General features: G+C 39.2%; 1 protein-coding gene across 3 annotated transcripts in view; it reads right to left on the bottom strand.

The window, feature by feature from the left end:
* The window catches only part of NCKAP5 (NCK associated protein 5), a 671,283-nt gene that overhangs the window by 85,390 nt on the left and 567,737 nt on the right, over positions 1–18,156 (bottom strand). For all 3 annotated transcript variants that reach the window (XR_011201523.1, XM_069224677.1, XM_069224678.1), the window contains exons 11-13: positions 12,606–16,423; positions 10,349–10,526; positions 7,774–7,852 (exon numbers count right to left, since the gene is read on the bottom strand). Coding sequence is in view for 2 of the 3 variants with exons in the window: in XM_069224677.1 (XP_069080778.1) it covers positions 7,774–7,852; positions 10,349–10,526; positions 12,606–16,423 (4,075 nt within the window). In the remaining variant the exon portion in view is untranslated. The remainder of the gene's footprint in view (positions 1–7,773; positions 7,853–10,348; positions 10,527–12,605; positions 16,424–18,156) is intronic.

Below are 18,156 nucleotides of genomic sequence, written 5' to 3'. Positions count from 1 at the left end.
TGCAGCATGCTTTGAAAGCTCCAGTGGCAAGTAGCTAATTAATTCTGCCTAAGGTGGATGATTAACTCTTCAACTACTTAGACAACCGCCAGTCAAAACTATGGCACAGACTGTGCCTTAACTTAGTGCTCATTGTGCACACTTTATGTGCTGCGGCCCAAAAATGCATCAAGATTTTTCATTTCCAGTGTGGTAAATGTGCTGTATTGCTGATTATTGATAATATTTAAAACTTGACTAGGAACATCATGCCACCTATTGATAAAGATACGATGGCCATCAACTTAAACATTAATTACGTTTTTAAGACCTGTTCTGACACTTGTTCCAATCCGTAACCTTTTCTATGCAATCACTTTTAGGTATGGTACAACCATTTTTTAAGATAAGGGTAAGTAACATTCCTATATCTGAGCTCTAGAGAAAATACACAAAACAAACATTACTTTAGGAACTCTTCAATTACATCGGGAGGCCCGGATTTGCCAAGCTTAGCAGAATGCAATGCTATGCAAAGTCTGCATGAACAACCAAATATTCTGCAGCACATAATTACTATGCCGTGCAAGCAGATAATGTCAGCAGCTGCACTTCTGCAAAATGGTCATTTTAGTGCAATGGTAGAAATTATTTAAAACTGCACTAGGGTGCAAGTATTGCCTTGTGTGAGGTTTGCACTTGAGGCACATCCTGTTATGTTATGTTACTCTTACTGGAGAAGCGCACATTCACCGGGTGGTTTCGTGGCACTAGGGTAACAGATGCATTGCACACAACATACCGTTCAATCATATGCTAGTCTAAATAGCCATGTCTTTAAGAGTTTCCTGAATGTAAAGTTGCAGGGGGCGGACCTGATAGCGGGTGGGAGGTTGTTCGAGATACGAGTGGTGGGGGCAAGTACAGAGAATCTGGAACCGCCAAGTTTCTTTTTATTGAATGAGGGAATGATGAGGAGATTGAAGTGCATAGATCTCAAGTTATGGGTGGGTGTGTATTTTTCAATGCAGGATGAAATAAAGGCTGGAACATCACTGGGGGAGCAAATAAAAATCTCTACATTCTAATACAAATCTGTATGCTCCCATCGCTCTGCTCAAGCTTAATTTAGCAATTTGCAGAAATTACATATATATTGCGAGTGGAAAAATCACAGTTTTCATTGTGCCCATTGTAAGGGTCTGTTTTCATTTGTCGTTAGCATTTCTGGCAAAGGCGGTCACTCTACTTTGCATGACTTCAGTCGATCTGGATTTGAACTGAACCTTAGGAGGTTTTCACTGGTTATTGTCCTATTAGTCTAACTTGGCATTAAATTTTGGGGCATGCAAAAGTTGAATAACGCTACTATTTGTATCATGATGGGTCACAAAGCCTTGCTTAGATATTAGCCTACATTTTAAGTTTGCCAAAGTTTGCAGTGTAACAACCCATGACCTAGGTACTAAGTGATTTGCATAGTACAGAATAAAGATGTCACACATGAATCAATGGAGAACAAACTGCATACATGATGCTGTGAGTCAATTATCCGGGAAGCCAAGAGTGAACATCTTTTCAAACTTACATATATATGCTTTATTTGTACAGTTATGCTCTACTTACAAGAACAGTAGTAATCCTTACTCTCTCAAGTGAATGTTTGCACCAGAATCACAATTAATACATTTAGGAAAGTTTTTCAAAAGGCCCAATGTTTCTTCCTGACACACATCTTGACAACCAACACCAACTCATTCACTTTGGGTGTCCCCACATCTCATATTGTCACCATCAACCTGTACTCTGAGCCATTTGGCTACTCAGTGACAAGAGCGCCAAATTTCACCAATATGTAGATGATACACAACTCCACTTGAAGGTCTCCTCCACTCAAGGTATCCAATGCCTCAAACACTGCCTGCACATCATCCAGATATGGATGTCCTGCACCTACCCGAATCTTAACGCAAGACAGAATACTATGTTCCAAGAATAACTAGCAACAGCTGGTCTAATCCTGGTTCATAAACATGAATATGGATGGATTGTAAAACCCACCCTTTATCCAATGCCACATCCCTTGAATTCACCAGGGACATTGGCATCACCTTCAAGGAACACACTACCTCAAGAAAACCAAGTCAGTCTGGTAACATCTCTCGTCTGAAATAAGTGAAACCATTCCTCCCAGAAAGCCAGTTCAGTACAGTCTTTCAAGCCCTCATTGTCTCACTTCTGGATTGTGGCAATGCTTTACAGCCTTTTAGACTCCCCAATGGCCTCACCTAAAGACATACTACATGTAACGCCAATGGCAGGAAAAAATATGACCACATCTCCCCAACAATGAAGGGATTCCACTGGCTCCACTTGTCACTCTGCACCATCGTCAAGGCTTGCTGCATCATCTACAAAGTTCTCATGACCGTCATCCTAGGTTATTTAGCTGATAAGCTTACCAATATCAATTGCTCTCAGCAAACCTGCAGATAGCACACCATCAGAGTGGAGGTTAAGAAGTAAAAAACAGAAAAAATGCAAAAGGCCTTATCCATTTATGCACCTCTTTAAATAACAGTGCATCTAGTTAAAAGTAAAAGTCAACCTCGTGTTCAGATATACGTAGAATTCCTCACCTTATACTATATTGGTTTGTATTTAGAATAAAAGAAAATGTAAAAAGCAAAAGTCCCAAGAATGGCTTTATACAAGTTGTTTGCTTCCTCTGAGGACATTAACCCTTTAAAATTATTTTATTAAGCCTCTTTTGTAAAGCAAATTAAATGAAAATGTGTGAACACTACAGAAGTACAGACAAAAAGCTAGTTCATTTACACAGATAAGAAATCATTCTGCAACCGGTTTTTGCAGAGCTGACACGTCAAACTGCAAGGGAGATGTGCAGAAATTTCTTTAAATGCTATTTATATTTCTTTATAAAGGTTACTTGCCCTGATATTACTTTAATAAAAAATCCTTTAAATACTGTAGGATAACAAAGAGTAATAATTGCCCTAAAATAATTGTGAATGCAACAATGCAAACCAAAAACATTGCATTGCAAAACATTATTTTCCAGCCATAATCATTATTTTCTGTAATGTAGTATTTACATCAGATTTCCTTTTACTCAGCAAACGTAGCGCCATTAATCCTTCTGTTCCCGTTCAGATCATTATATTCTTTAGAAACAGACACAAAACTGATAACGTACGCTTTCATGCCATGCTTGTGAAGATCCAATTATTACAAACTGATGATTAAGCTTTCTTTTGTAGGGGATTGAGTCTGTTGATTGTTAAACAACATTCTACATGCATAATAGCAATTTACTGACACTATCCTGTAAGTATTTTGAAATGCCTTCATTTGACATTTGAAATATTTAAAATCCGCAGATTGTATTCATCTAAAACAAATTTGGAAAAATATCATATTTACCTAAATTCTCATATTATTTGATGTTAACAGATTACAATACTCCACAAGTTGGCTAGGACGTCAGTTAAACATAGCAGTAAATGAATCAGTGCATCAGAATACTATAAAGACAAATCTAGACATAGAGTGACCCATTATACAAAGGTTGCAAAGATTACTGCTGTTGGTGATGCCCATCCACTCTTTTTGAAAAGAGACGTGACCAGCAGGGGCACTGAGTTGTGAAGTCCTTCTTCTGTGTTCTAAGTAAGTGCACTATTATGTTCTTAGCAGGACCGTCAGAGAGTATTTGCATGGGGTGTACCTCTTTCAAATGAACTTCTCCTTAACTATCATGCCAAATCTAGACACAGAGTGACCCTTTCTACAAAGGTTGCAAAGGTTACTGCTGTTGGTGATGCCCTTCCACTCTTTCTGAAAAGAGACGTGACCAGCAGGGGCACTGAGTTGTGAAGTCCTTCTTCTGTGTTCTAAGTAAGTGCACTATTATGTTCTTAGCAGGACCATCAAAGAGTATTTGCATGGGGTGTACCTCTAACTTCTCCTTAACTATCATGCCAATCCCCTATGACTCCAATGTATCACAAAAACACTACAGGAAGTGGATTTTTGCCCAAATAGATTCTGGCACTGGCTTATGTTTTTTCACTATTCCATTTGAGTGGAGTGCTTTTTCTGGGCAATAGACCATTACAGTTTGGGGGAAAATTCAAAGAGGTTCCAATCCCCAGATGAATCCTCGCTAAGCCACCTGTGATGGGAGTATTGGCAATGCTGGAAAATAAAAAACGTTCTTTGTGTAACTTCTTTCTATGGGGGCTCATTCAAGGCAGTAAAGTATCACATCCTGCCTCGGCAACACAGTCAAGTGTCACAATCTATATCACTTATGTCAGTTAAACAGAGCTAAACACCATTGTGTGAAAAGATTCTCAGACAAAAAGTTGCCTTAAGCAGTTTAAATTATTCAGCTTTTACAATTGAAATAATCTTAGATTTTTGGGGGGCAGGAATAGAAAGGACTAGTGTAACAGGTCAGCCCAAATGTGGCTTTATATTAAATCTGAGGAACACTAAATTTGCAGTTGGAAAGGAGCTCATAAAATAAATGTAGTTAATTGGTGCAAGAACAAAACTAGTAGTTTTAGATAGATCTTGAACAATATAGTTTTTGGAGCACTAAGTGAAGCATAAATTCCCAAGGACTGCAATAAAAGAACCACAATACTGGTGTAATAGATGTGCCTATTTATTATGCAGGATTTCTTAATTTTTGACTTGAAAGCTTTTGCTGAACTATTGATGAGAGAAAATATAGTTCTTACAAAAATTCTCTCTCTGCACTTGATTACAATGTCCTTCATGCTGACCTGGAATGCCTAAAGATAGGTGAAATCTATCCACTGATGAAAAAAAACAGAAGCAGATCATGAAGTCTTTTCTTCCACATTGTGCAGAAATTACAGTCACTCTCTAAGGTCCTAGAAAGCTGTGTCACAAGTCGGCTCAAACAATTTAGAGCTAAAATGCTTTCTACGAGACTTGCAATTAGATTTCAGTGAGGATGCGGAACTTCAATGTTACAAAGGGGTGACTATGCTCTTTGCATCTTAAAAAAAGAGACTCTAGACTTTTCTTCCTCCTGGAGATTTATGTGGCATTTGACATTTATATTCATTTCACTCTCTTAAAAGTACCAGAGGATAGTCTAGGCGTGAATGCTGTGGTCCTCCATAGGTTTTTCTAGTACTAGAAAATCAATGTCAAGGCCTTGCTCTTTCCCATCCATTCCCAAGCAAGCAATTCCTCACATGCTTCGAAGACTGATCAGATCTGTGACACATCAGGAAAGCCAAAATTGTACCCTAGGGGGAGTCTGTGAACTACCAACAAATCATACACCATCTATTCCTGGGAATGATCTTCACAAATGTGAATTCTAACCTATATGACAAGAACAAAGCCTAATCTCTTCTGGTGGTTTAGCTGATCAGCATCATGACACATTGCAACACAGAAATCATCATCATAAGTGATTGATGATGTCCTCCATAATGTGAGGAACCCTAGGACATCTCTGTCTGCTTTACCTCGCCACAACCGTCAACACCATCAGTCACAAAGGGGGTCATTCTGACCCTGGCGGTCATTGACCGCCAGGGCCAACGACCACGGAAGCACCGCTAACAGGCTGGCGGTGCTTCCTGGCCAATTCTGACCGCGGCGGTAAAGCCGCGGTCAGAAAAGGGAAACCGGCGGTTTACCGCCGGTTTTCCCCTGGCCAAAGGAATCCTCCATGGCGGCGCTGCCAGCAGCGCCGCCATGGGGATACCGACCCCCTTCCCGCCAGCCTGTTCCTGGCGGTTTACACCGCCAGGAAGAGGCTGGCGGGAACGGGTGTCGTGGGGCCCCTGGGGGCCCCTGCACTGCCCATGCCACTGGCATGGGCAGTGCAGGGGCCCCCTAACAGGGCCCCATTAAGATTTTCAGTGTCTGCTTGGAATGACCCCCAAAGTCTTATATAATACCCTAATCAACTGAAAGGACTTTGATGGCATCATCCTACAATTGTTTAAATGATGCCTTAAGAAAGTACAGCTAGTTCAAAACAACTTCTTAGGCCCATAAACCTTGGGATCTCTTGAGGCTATAACAATACCAGTGATCTTCACCATATGTATACAGCCCAAGTCTGATAAAGACATTAGAATCCAATAGTGCATGGATGATATTTAGCATCACACAAAGGTCACATCTAGCTCTGACAAAACCAAACAAAAAGACAACCTCACCGCCGTCTAAGCCAAGATGCCCTAAACTACCTGAAGATTAAACCAATTGCAAAAGCTTGTATTCATCAAACATAAATGAAAACAACACCAGCTTAACAAAATGAGCCTGGACAGCTTCATATTGCAACTCATAGACAATCTTGGGATTTCAAGACTGACTTCTCAAAAAGTGACCCAGTTTTAGCAACCTTGGCTTCAAAGCTATTCACTTTTGTTTACTAGGGTTTTGCAGATTCTTGCATCAATCAGTTCTCGATCATTTACCATATTGTGTTGATGCAAATAAAAGAAGTTACAACACTTTGGGCCCTTAGTACCCACAGACCAGAATTGTTATAGAAGATGAAGCCTGGGTCTGTTCTGCTTGGTCACCGTGTTTTGGGATTGGCGGTTGCTGGTTTGGATGACAGCAGCTTCTTAGTATATAGTTAATACTATTATGTATAGTTTACACCACTTTTGGTAATTTCACTAGGCATTTGTTTGGGGGGGGGAATTAAACAGTTGCTATTCTTCATGCTCTTGTATTGAGGGTTGTAATTTTAGGGCAGGAATGATTTTGCTACAGAATCACAGCACCACTGAAGATCACTTTCACCTAAATGTCCTGGCGCTCATACATAAAATAAGAGCGGAATGAGCCAACTACTTTGCAGATTGATTAGACAAGCTGGAAACAATCATTAGTGACAGCTTTAGGACATACGTAACACACTGAAGGGGAGTTTTTGATGTAGTTTTCTTAAAAATGTTCATAGGAGGCTAAATACAGTCATACATACAGCTAGAGATCATATTCAAGTGGATAAACTAGATACATCTATATACAACTCAAGCCAGACAGCATGTCTAAGTCATATAACATCATAAATTTGGTAAAGCTAACCGTAGCAACAAAAATTATGATATCATGTGGGAGGTCATTATTAATGTCATCAATGATGTCAGTTGAGTCAGTGATGTCATCAATGATACCATGTGAGAAGTCATCAATGATGTCTTGTGAGGTCATGAGAAGTGCTTGACAGGAGCATGCGTTATTGTTTGCAGAAAAAATGCTAATCTTTTTTATGTTTTAGTGGTAAGCATAGCATACTTTAAGTGTGTTTTCTAACGGATTGTTTTATAAACAAATGTCTTATGTGTAGACATAACCATAACTAAAGTTTATTCAGTGATTTGGCTATGCACTGCAGGGGTTGAGTACAGTGTATGGCCAGGTCTCTACCTAATCCCACTGCACATGATCTCTGTCTGTGCCCTGTAAAGGCTGAGCTGGGCCAGGCCTATGTGCGTAGTTCCCATGTGAACATAACGCACTGTGCCCCTTCTTTTCTCATGTGCAGCAGGTGTTGAAAGCAGGGCTTGGCCCGTGGCATGACCCTGTGCCCAACTTCCATGTGCACATTCTTAAATTAAAAAAGTAATGCAAATCCTCCCCAAGTTTTCATGGTTTGTATTGTTTCTACTGCAAAAGATGTGGCTAAATACAATCAAGGACAATATTTTTCTAAGAAAAACAAGTGTAATGTTGCTCAAGTTGCAAAGACAATTATACCTATGATGTGGTTCTGGCATCCAGAGTCTGCAAAGGTATCTTCTTGGTCATTGCAAATGATGTCTGTGATCGTATTGGTCTGCATGGAACAAAAAGACAAATAAAAAAGATAGACTACTTCAGGCACAGTAAAAGGTCTGTCTGACAATGTATTGGATAACTTAATTTCAGATGCATATGTTGACGTGGCCAGCCGGATTATTAAATGAGAAAAATATTGTTTTCTTTAATATACACTTGACATTCTACATCCACCCTTTAAATTGTGTTTTGCAGTGTTGTCAGAGGCTGGACTTCCTCACGTTACCCAACTTACTAAACTTTTCTATAATTATTTGTGCATGTGTAGTAATAGATATTTAGTTAACTAATTCAATTTGCCATTGCAAACATTCCTATGGAATAACCTCTCTTTTTGTACAGTTAAATTACCCTGACCAGTGTACTACAGGGTAATCCTTGAAGTGTCTTAAAGAGATAAAGTAAAATGAGAAATTGTAATTTAAACAATTACAAGAAACACATATGAAAAAACGAAAATTCGATCATTTATATATGTGTGAAAGTAAGAGTTTGATTTGAGATTCGAACCAATATAAAATGACAATCGATGAGTAATATAAATGTTTTAAAAAAAATTATGTTAGGCATCGAAATTATAATTCTTTAAAATAACACTTTCAGAACTCATCATCATCTCTGTTTTTTCATTTTACTGTCTTACAATTTAAAAGTAACACATTGTAAAATACTTTACAATTTGTGCTCATCCCAAACGGTAAATTCGCGTGGTTATGTTAAATGTGTTGATCATGTGCTCTCGTTAGTAGGTACTGCTTATGGATGTCATCTAAATGCAATGTGAATGCTATGAATACATTTCTGAAGATAAGTATGAAGCTACAACTACATGGGTAGAGATAAAAGGGAAATGCCTACAAAGTTTTTTGAGCAGCAAATTTACTTATGAATACAATTCTAACTCAACAGTGACAGACCTTTGTGGAAATGCATACAAAAATATATTCATGTACAATCATATACACCACAATTATGCGTTTCTTGATGATAGAGTGCGAAACCTTAGCCGTTTTTAAATTTAAATTTATAAGGACTTTGTGCGCAGGCCAAAAGCGCAATAAGTGAATGCGGTATAAAATAATGAAAATGGTAATACAGTGACTGCAGCAATGCGCAGTCTGTTTCTCTCTATTCTGTGCAGGAAAGATACACCCCGAGCTGTCACAACCATATTAAACGGCGCGTAGTTAAATGGAGTGTCCCTGATAAGGGGCTCGGCTGCGATATCAACGTTCTAGATCAGCTGGATTGAATTTCCTGCATATTGCACATTTCCAGACTTTCATTCTCTCTCTTTCCTCCCAAGGAAACAACAAGGTCACCCCGCATACACTCATAATGAGTGGCTTCATAATGCAGGGGACATCTACGTTTGCAAAAATGAAATGAGAACAAAGAACGTGCAAGGACAAAAAAGTCCTGAAAACATTGTTTTTCAGTAGGGCTTTGGAAGAACTTTAAGTGATCTTTTGCTTTTAGTGTTCTACAAGAAAAAAATAAAACAAACCTTATCCAAAATTTGAGAAGTTTACAAACTTTTGGCTTGAAGAATCAGTTAATATCCATCTATTAGAGTTAAATTATATATTTAAAAATGTCGAGATTATTTTTCTCATCGTTCATAAACCTTTGACATATACATTATTTGTAATCTGAAAATAAATATTTTCGGTTACAAAATATATTAGTATGATGGGGATGTTTGATACATGTAAGGCTCATTTTGTTATAACTTTTCCTAAAAGCATACAGGAGGACTACATTTGTCGAGTCTATTCTGTGCGATATATGTGGAAAATGTGTTAATTACAAAGAAGAAGAAAATCGGCCAGATACCGAGTGTAAGTTTGTTTACTTGGTCCTGCGGTTTAATTGTGGATTTATGTACATTTATGTCATATATAGATTTTTGGACATAGAAACATGGATAAATAAAATATTCAGGAATGTTTGCAGCTTTCGTCTTTAAAAATGCGTGATTAACTTCAGTTAGATGCAACGGTGGGATTGCTATGACAGTGTTTTCCTGAAAAATAGAGTATTTGGCCGTTTCCTTCCCAGAAACAATTGCTATATTAGGCACCAATTAAAAATATAGCGCAATAAGCATTTTAGGATGACACGATTCAGCATTCTCGGATGGTAAGATAGTTTTCTCCTTTCTAAGACCTCAGTTTGGAAATCAGTAAAACCGACCTAGCAAGAAATAAGTTTACATTACCGACAAAAAAATACACTAGGACATTTGCCAGTGATGCAGTGGGGAAACAGTTTAACACAAGGAAGTTCAATGTTTAATTGTGTTTTTAATGGAGTGGTGGAAAACATATGTATATATATGTATGCCAACAGAGTTTTCTACAAACAAAAAAAATCCAAGAAACATTAGTTGGCAACAATTAGAGACTTGCCCCACCCACTACGTGAATAATTCATAACCAGCTTCAGAACATGCCAACACTTAAACAATGCTTTAGTGCACTAAATAACTTACCATGGTCTCATTCTGTATTTCCATATCATCTTTCGTTTTGCTGTTTTTCTTGTGGTTTCCTTGAGTGCTGATAGAGTTGCCGGGAAGAGAGGAGCCCTGGGAGCTGCCCTTCGACACACTCCTGTAGGAAACATTATTTGATCCACTTTCTGTCTGCTGAGCTGCTTTCTTATCAACTCTGCAGGTAGAAAGCGATTCCGCTGATAAATTACATTGCCCTTCTTCAAGCACTTCACTTCCCTAGTCCTTTAATGCTTAAAGTAACCTCTTGGTATCTTTCTGTCTCCGGACCTTTGAGTGATAAATGCTTCTAACTAGCCTTGATCAAATCTGTCACTTGCAATTTTGGGTTGTGGATTACTCCAGTCTTACACATATAATGATATATTTCTCTATCTGGATAGCGAGGGGGTCAGCTGGAAAAGTGTACACTAGGACCTATCTGGGTCTTCTAGACTGGGAATGGGAAAATGGATATACATAGAATTATATTTTTCCCTGTGCACGCTTAAGGCTATGTTAGTCGCCTGAGCTCCCCACAACAGCAGACTTATCCACCAAAATGGTGGTAGGAAATCAGGCTATGAAATAGCAGAAGCAATGGGTCATTTTGAATCAAAGGAGATCATATTTTTTGCGTAGGCATCAAAGGGTGCCTCTCCCATAAGTGAGACATTGACCAGAAAACTACAGCAGGAGAATGTAAACATGGGGAGTTGCATAAAGTCAGGCTTCTGCTCTTACTTGTTTCAAAATTATGTCAGTTGTAACCCACGCACCCCTACCATCATCTGGCCATTTGCCCCAGAAGCAAAGCCCAAATAGGCTCTGCTCTGTTTTGACATCCTAGCAATGGGTTTCACAGCAGGGACCAAATAGAGGCTACGATCAGAAGTCACCATTTTTTATCAGCTAGAGTAGCAATATACTAACATAGTGTCTGTCAATAGTCCTATTCATTGCACACCTCACTGATTGTGGCTCAAGGTCAACCGTTCAAAAAGTGTCATAGGTAAATATGAAATACCTTTAACATAAGCAAAACTGCGAAGTTTAGCAGGTTAACCATGATGAACAGGCTAGTTAATGATCTTCACCCAAATAGTACTTTCCATACATGGATATCTATGTGTAGAGTTTTTAAAAAACACGCAGTACAATAGAAAAGAAAATAACAGCTGCCTTACGGTAAGACTGGTTCTATGATTTTTTTAAGCACATCTTTGCTATCTTTAGCTAATGCAGAAACACAATCCATCTGCCACAGACACTCATTCTGTGTCTTTAGTCATTTATTTTAATACAGGATGAAATCTCGTGTTGCAGAAGTATGCATTCCTCAAACCTAGTACTTACTATTGACTTAGTTAAAGAAAAACACACACGATATTTGAAATCAACCGAAAACATCCCACAAAGGTTAACAATTACCAGCTAGCTCACATTGGATTAATCAATGGAACCACACCCAATCAAAAAGCAGAAACTTTTACACTGTAGACAACTGCATGACTTTGACTTATGGAGTCACCTACATTGTATTACTCATTATACATGAAGTATGACTCTAAAAAAGAGTAGTTCAATTTAATAAATGCATACCACTGAGAATGAGAGCCAAAAATATATTTTTTTTAAAGAATCCACTTTCATTTGAATACTTTTTCTTATAGTGTATTCACCCATAACCTGCACTTTCTTTATAAAGTGTTCCAATGATGTAAAAGAGGTGCTACTGTGTTCTTTTACGTTCCACTTCATAAAGTGCTTCATCTTCGCCTCAGATTTCAATAACTCTATATACAGTACCACCAGGAGGATATAGTGGCCTTCATTTTCAGTGATGTGTTAATCCCATTTGCAGTCTAATTCTGAGTGTTAATTACCACACTTTTGCTTTTTTAAGGAAAGACCTAGCGAAAGTAGCCTGATAAAACAATGGCTGGAAAGAGCTACAGCATAACTTAATTATGTGCGCAAACTCAGATTCCACACGCTATTTGTCATGTCAAGCTGCAGAGCACAAATAAGTGGGTTATACTGAACCAGGTAAATTCGGCAGCATGGTGTCGGCATTTACTGGGTGTAGTATTACCTCCTAAAATACTGAGGCACTCTTAACGAGGTCTAATACGTCAAGTTTACCAATTAGATGCTAATATTTTGGAGCATAAAAGCAATACCTTGTCCCCTAAAACACATTTTACTGATTCACATCTGTAAGAAGGAAATTAATTTCAAGTATTTCCATAGTTACCTGTTTAGAAGTTCCTTCATGAAAATATCTTTTGCTGAGCAGGTTGTAGTGATGGTGTCTGTACTTTGCTCACATCTCATTGGACCTGACATGTCTTGGGAAGTCCGCTTGCTGATGTTCATTTTCAGAACCCTTTCCGTATCACTGCCCTCCGCTTTCTTATTGGCTTTATTTTCAACTTCACAGTGCAGCTCAGATTTATTTTTGTCTTTCTTTTTCTCTACTTTCGTTTGCTTATTTCCAACCCCCATTCCAGATTTTGTGTCCTTTTTTTCAACTTTTGCCTTAGCAGCATCTGGTTTTTTGCCACTGAGAGATGGAAGCTTACTTCTTCGGAACCCAAACCAGCTAGCAATGGAGGGAACTGTTTTCTGTTTATGATCTGTGAGAGGAGATTTCACTTGTACCTGCCCTTTTTGTACATTCTCTTGGATGCCCAACATAACTTTTTCTTCAATTGTTGGCTGAGTGATGGCCACACCTTCAGCATTGTTATGCTTTGCGGATTGTGCTAAGACCACTTCCCTCTGCATCATTTTTGCATCATGTGTTGTTGGACTCTGTATCTTGTCTGTATTTTGGACTTTATACATAGAGGAGCAAATTGGAGGAGATGATACTGAATTCAACTTTTTCTGTATTTTTCCCGTTTCCACTTGTGAAGGTTTCAAATCATGATGACATAGTTTGCCAATGTCAGATATGTTCTGTGCATCTATCCGACTAGGAGATCTCAGTCCTTCACATTTGGTGAAGCTGTGCAACAAATCCGGTTTTGGAGGAGTTCTGCAAGGCAATTTGCTTGGGCTGCCTTGTTGGCTTCCTGAACTGCTGATGCTCACATGAGACCCCTGCCTCGAATATGAAGTCTCTTGTACCTTTGAAGTCGGGGTTAAGCATTCTGATGTCACCCTTGTTGCAGCTGCTTCAACAACTGAGTTTTGCCGGGATAAGGAATTTCCCCTGTCGGCAGTGTTAGTGATTATGTGGGTACGCATTTTCCCAGAAGCTTCACATACAGATGTGGGTGACTTCTCTGCTACATTGACACTAAAACTTTGACTACGAGCTTTTGCTCCATTCATACCGAGAACGGGTTTTAGGTATGGCCTGGTATTTGAAGAATTTGATCTCCTCACTATATAGTTTTCGATCCCTTCTCCTGCCTCTGCCAGACAACCACTGTTTTCCAACAGAGGAGATGATGCAGGCTGTGCTGTGTCCACAATGTTAATGCTACCTGCAGTATAAACCTCTGTTTCAACAGTTTCTGGTTCGGCAGATTCACATGCATCACCAGCTGCAAATGTGGAAATCTGAGATTTTGACTTACCTGATGTAGCACCCCCCTTTGATGCTGCATTTATGGTATCCTTTTCTTGCTTGCCCGGAACAGTACAACTTTTTCTGATCAGTTGTGGTGACTTTACAAGAACTTTCATACCCAATGGAAGTCGAGTCTTCATGGCTTTGCAATGATAATTTTGAAGAGCATTCATCTCAGAGTTGCAAGACGATGACGAAGGTAATTGGGGATTATTGACCTGAGATTGGGAAGATCCACTAGTCCTTGGTGAGCAACTGTGTGCAGATGCAGGAACACTGCACTGAAATTTGTCCTGCTGAGGTACTCCACTGTCACTTGCCTTTCCTTTTTTACAAGGGATTGCAATTTGTGGGGAATGCACTTCTGATGAGATAGAAGTTGCTGGATTACTGTTGCTAGTCCTTAACCCTGAGTATGATGTATCCTGACTGTTAGAGCGAATGGGTTGATGACAGGTCCTTGTAGGGGTTTTTGATACAAAAACCTTTGACGGAGTTTGACATACACTTTGTGACCTTTGATGCTGCTGAAACATACATTTTGCAGGTGCAGGGTTTTTGGTGTTCACGTGAACTGATTCAGGTTTCACAGCCTCTGGTAACGTTTTTGGTGACTTGTCATTTGAGAAAGTGACCTGAGTTGGGGATCCTTTCAAATTTGCTAATTTAGGTGCAGTCTTCCCCACCTCACATGGAATGTTAAGAACTGTCTTCATGGGTATAGGTGAAGTATGTACTTGATGTGATTTTATCAACAGTGAAACTGATCGGCAAGGGGGAGGAGGTGGAGGTGATTGCACACAAGCCTCTTGTTGGACCACCTCAACATGTTTATCACTTGTTGGAGGTTCTCCAAACTCAGTGGGCTGTACCACTGAGTGGGCATGTAACAGGGCGTTTGCAACGTTGCTGTTTTGATCTTTTGTCCAACTGGTCTGGCTTGGAATTTTAAATACAGGAGAAAGGTTTGCTAAGCAGTTTGAGTTGTCCAGTTCACTTTTTGAGTCAACATTAGAAGGTGAACTGGGTGCTTTTAAGAAACGTGACAACTTTACTGGAGGCGATGACGGTAATTTTTCTGACACTGGAGACATGGCTGAGGAAGTAGTATTTGTTACTGCTTTATCAGTTAATTTAAGTGTCTGAGGAGGTACACATATTCCTTTGCTGGGTAGTTTTGAGTGGTTCTGGGTGTACTGACTTCCTGCTGGCACAAAGGAGATTGATTGAGACGTTTTGCAGGAAATACTGTAAGCAGGCGTTAACGGTTGTTGTTGGGGACTTGGTGGCAGTGGCCTTACAGGGCTCACAGTTTCAGAAACTGTAGTGGAAACAAAAGCAATGCTGCGTCCCCTTGTTCCCTTATGACAATTGTTTTCAATTTCCCCTTCATGGGTGTCTAAAACAGCATAACTTATTGATTCAGAGTCGTTCTGCAACCTAGTGACTATATGAGGTAAAGGTTCTGCATACTGAACATCAGGGCCAGGTTGCTGCTGGCTTAATGAAATTTCATTTGTAGTAACGGTGACAACCCCGGTTTGATGAGAACAGAATTCAATGGGTTCGCCATCCTCCGCATCAAATATTACTGTAATGCACTCTTCAGAGGAAGTCTTTTTTATGACCTTTTGTTGCTTGGCGAAATTACATGTCTTTGGATTCATATCTGAGGGAGAGTGTCCTTGATTTCCCTCTGCACTAGAAGATGCAAATTGAGATATTTCCTTCCCTGCAGCTATGTCAGTGTTCGGTGCATGGTTTCCAGTGAAGGGACTTAATGGTTCATCTGAGGGGCTTTTCTCATCACTACTTTCTATGTGCAATTCATCTAAGACTTCATTGTCATCAGTGTCTGAAAGTTGCAGATTAAAGTCCAACTTTGCAAGGCTTTGCTCAAGCTGCATCAGTGGCAATCGTGTCCTTGTGCATGAGTTCACCTCCTCCTGATAGTCATTAGCAAAACTAGTCAGTTTCTCAGGTCGATCCTTTGAATTAAAGAAAGAACCTCTTTCCAGTAAATGCTTCCCATTAGGCTCCCACCCAAATAGACTATCAGAAATACTGTGGCTTAGTTTTTTGCAGTGTATTCTACAGTCTGTGTTTGGTCCTCTGTGCAGAAGTGCTAAATTCGACGACTCGTCGTCTGCGTCGTCGTGTGAATCAGAATCATAGGCAAATGTTTTTGTGTGCCGGGCACAAACATCACTCCTTTCCTTTAGCTTATTGCAAGCAGATGAGTCTGTGTGGCTACTGCATTTTGTTCCGGGTGAGTAAATGCCTTCGTTGGAGTCCATGCAATCTTTGTAGCCCCATTTCGACATGAGCGAGTGGGGCTCCAGTAGCCCTTTTCTTTTCTGCAACTTCTTCAGCCCTTCGAAGATGTGGCACTCTTTGATCCGAGTTGGAGGTAGTTCTGCTGCAGGATTGGAGAGGTTACTTGGGACAGATGAGGGAAGGTTTAATCTTTTATCCCAGCTCACAGATGATTGCTATAAAAAGAAAATGCTTTAGTAAGTGAAAATAGCACACTACCACCATTCAGTATCAACTATGAGCTACAACTGCAATGACTCACAATACCTTCCACCATCACTGTGTCACTAATAGGAGTAACGTATTCTAGTTAGGGAGTGCAATGAGTATTGTGCATCACTGTACATCACATCCTACAACGTGAAGAAATGTATTTTGCCCTACAACATGTTGTGCATGGAATTATTGTGGTTTGGGCGAAAATGAGCACACAAACTGTTTACAAAAGTACCATTTCAATGCACTTTTTGAATATAGTATTAGTTGCATATGTGCAAAGCTTCCTTTCTAGTTTATCTAAAATACAAAGGACTTTTTTTTTATTTTAATGATGTTCTAATGTGGATAATTCTAAATTGTAATTCTAAAATGCAGATATTATAGTAAAACACCACCTTCGCCAGGATTTGCAAAGGCAACAACATTTTAGAGTTCTAATCTAATACTCTTGTTTGAGAGCTACAGTGCTAGCTTTGCATATTCTACATTTACATGTCTTATTAATTTCCAATAAATCGCACAAGTACGCAAAATACATAAACAATAAGGAATTTTCTGTCTAAAGGGAACAGAGACTCAACAGATGGGTAGGATTAGAAAATAGCTGTTTAGTATTGATGCTTATTATTTCTATGCAATGTTGTCCTTTTTCAAGTAGCTAAATATGTTCTCCAATAAAAAATGTAATATGGAAAAAGTGAATGAGAACATACATTTTAGGTCTAACCCATCTTTAGCCGCAGTGTAGTGAGTGTACATGGAATATCGGTGTATACTTTTTTCTATACTTCTAATACAAGTCGTTGACTAGGGTTCTGGTACTGACTACCCGTGTGGACTGCCGTAATTCACCCTCAAAGAAACACTATTTTCTGATTGTAATCTGAATGGGAATTTTTGGGGGGACTTTGTGCATCTGCCATGCTCGTCTACTTTACATGAAGGAACATCCTCTCCAGCAGTAGCATTTTTGATACAAAACCCAAAATATAGTAAAGCCAAGCGTTGTCAACATAAGAGTTATAATTAGCACTTCACACTTCAATAAGAAGGTCAGCCAGTACATAGATGGACCTACTATATTATCATGTGATTAACCCCTTTGTATTTATTAGATCTGCACCCCCTCACCCCTGAAAAGCTTTGACAATAGAAATCAGGAAATTGCCCAACACCTTGCGTTTCAGAAAAGTCTTTAAACCTGCATTATTTACGTATTCATTTTTCTGGAGTATGTTCCTCACTGACACGTTACTTGATAAATCCTTGGCACTATGAAGCATTTTAGATCACAATCACCGCCTAATGTAAACATGTCCTTACACTCCCTTCTAGGGACAGGCACAATCATATAAAGGTTTTGGTGAGAAACATGTTCAAGACTTTTGCATAATATGCTATTGGGCAAAACGGTGAAATTTGGCAAAGGGAATTTCCAAATGAAGGTCATGTGCAAGTTGAAAAGTAAGACTGTCTTGAGACAAAATCTTCCAATATTAACTTACTATGCTCATGAAGGAAGATGTGCATATTATAATACACAGTGTACATGAATCAAATCCACACTTTTGCTAAGAATTTGGATTACATAATCTGCAATTTTACAGTCCATGCATGCTACAATGCACTTCGCATAGCAGAATTTGAGGCTTGCATGGCAATTTAGATCACTCTTGAAAATATGAACGAC

The sequence above is a fragment of the Pleurodeles waltl genome, chromosome 3_1, assembly GCF_031143425.1.
Source record: "Pleurodeles waltl isolate 20211129_DDA chromosome 3_1, aPleWal1.hap1.20221129, whole genome shotgun sequence".
NCBI lineage: Eukaryota > Metazoa > Chordata > Amphibia > Caudata > Salamandridae > Pleurodeles > Pleurodeles waltl.
Note: the sequence above shows the minus strand (reverse complement) of the source record. Positions and strands in the feature narration are given on the sequence as shown.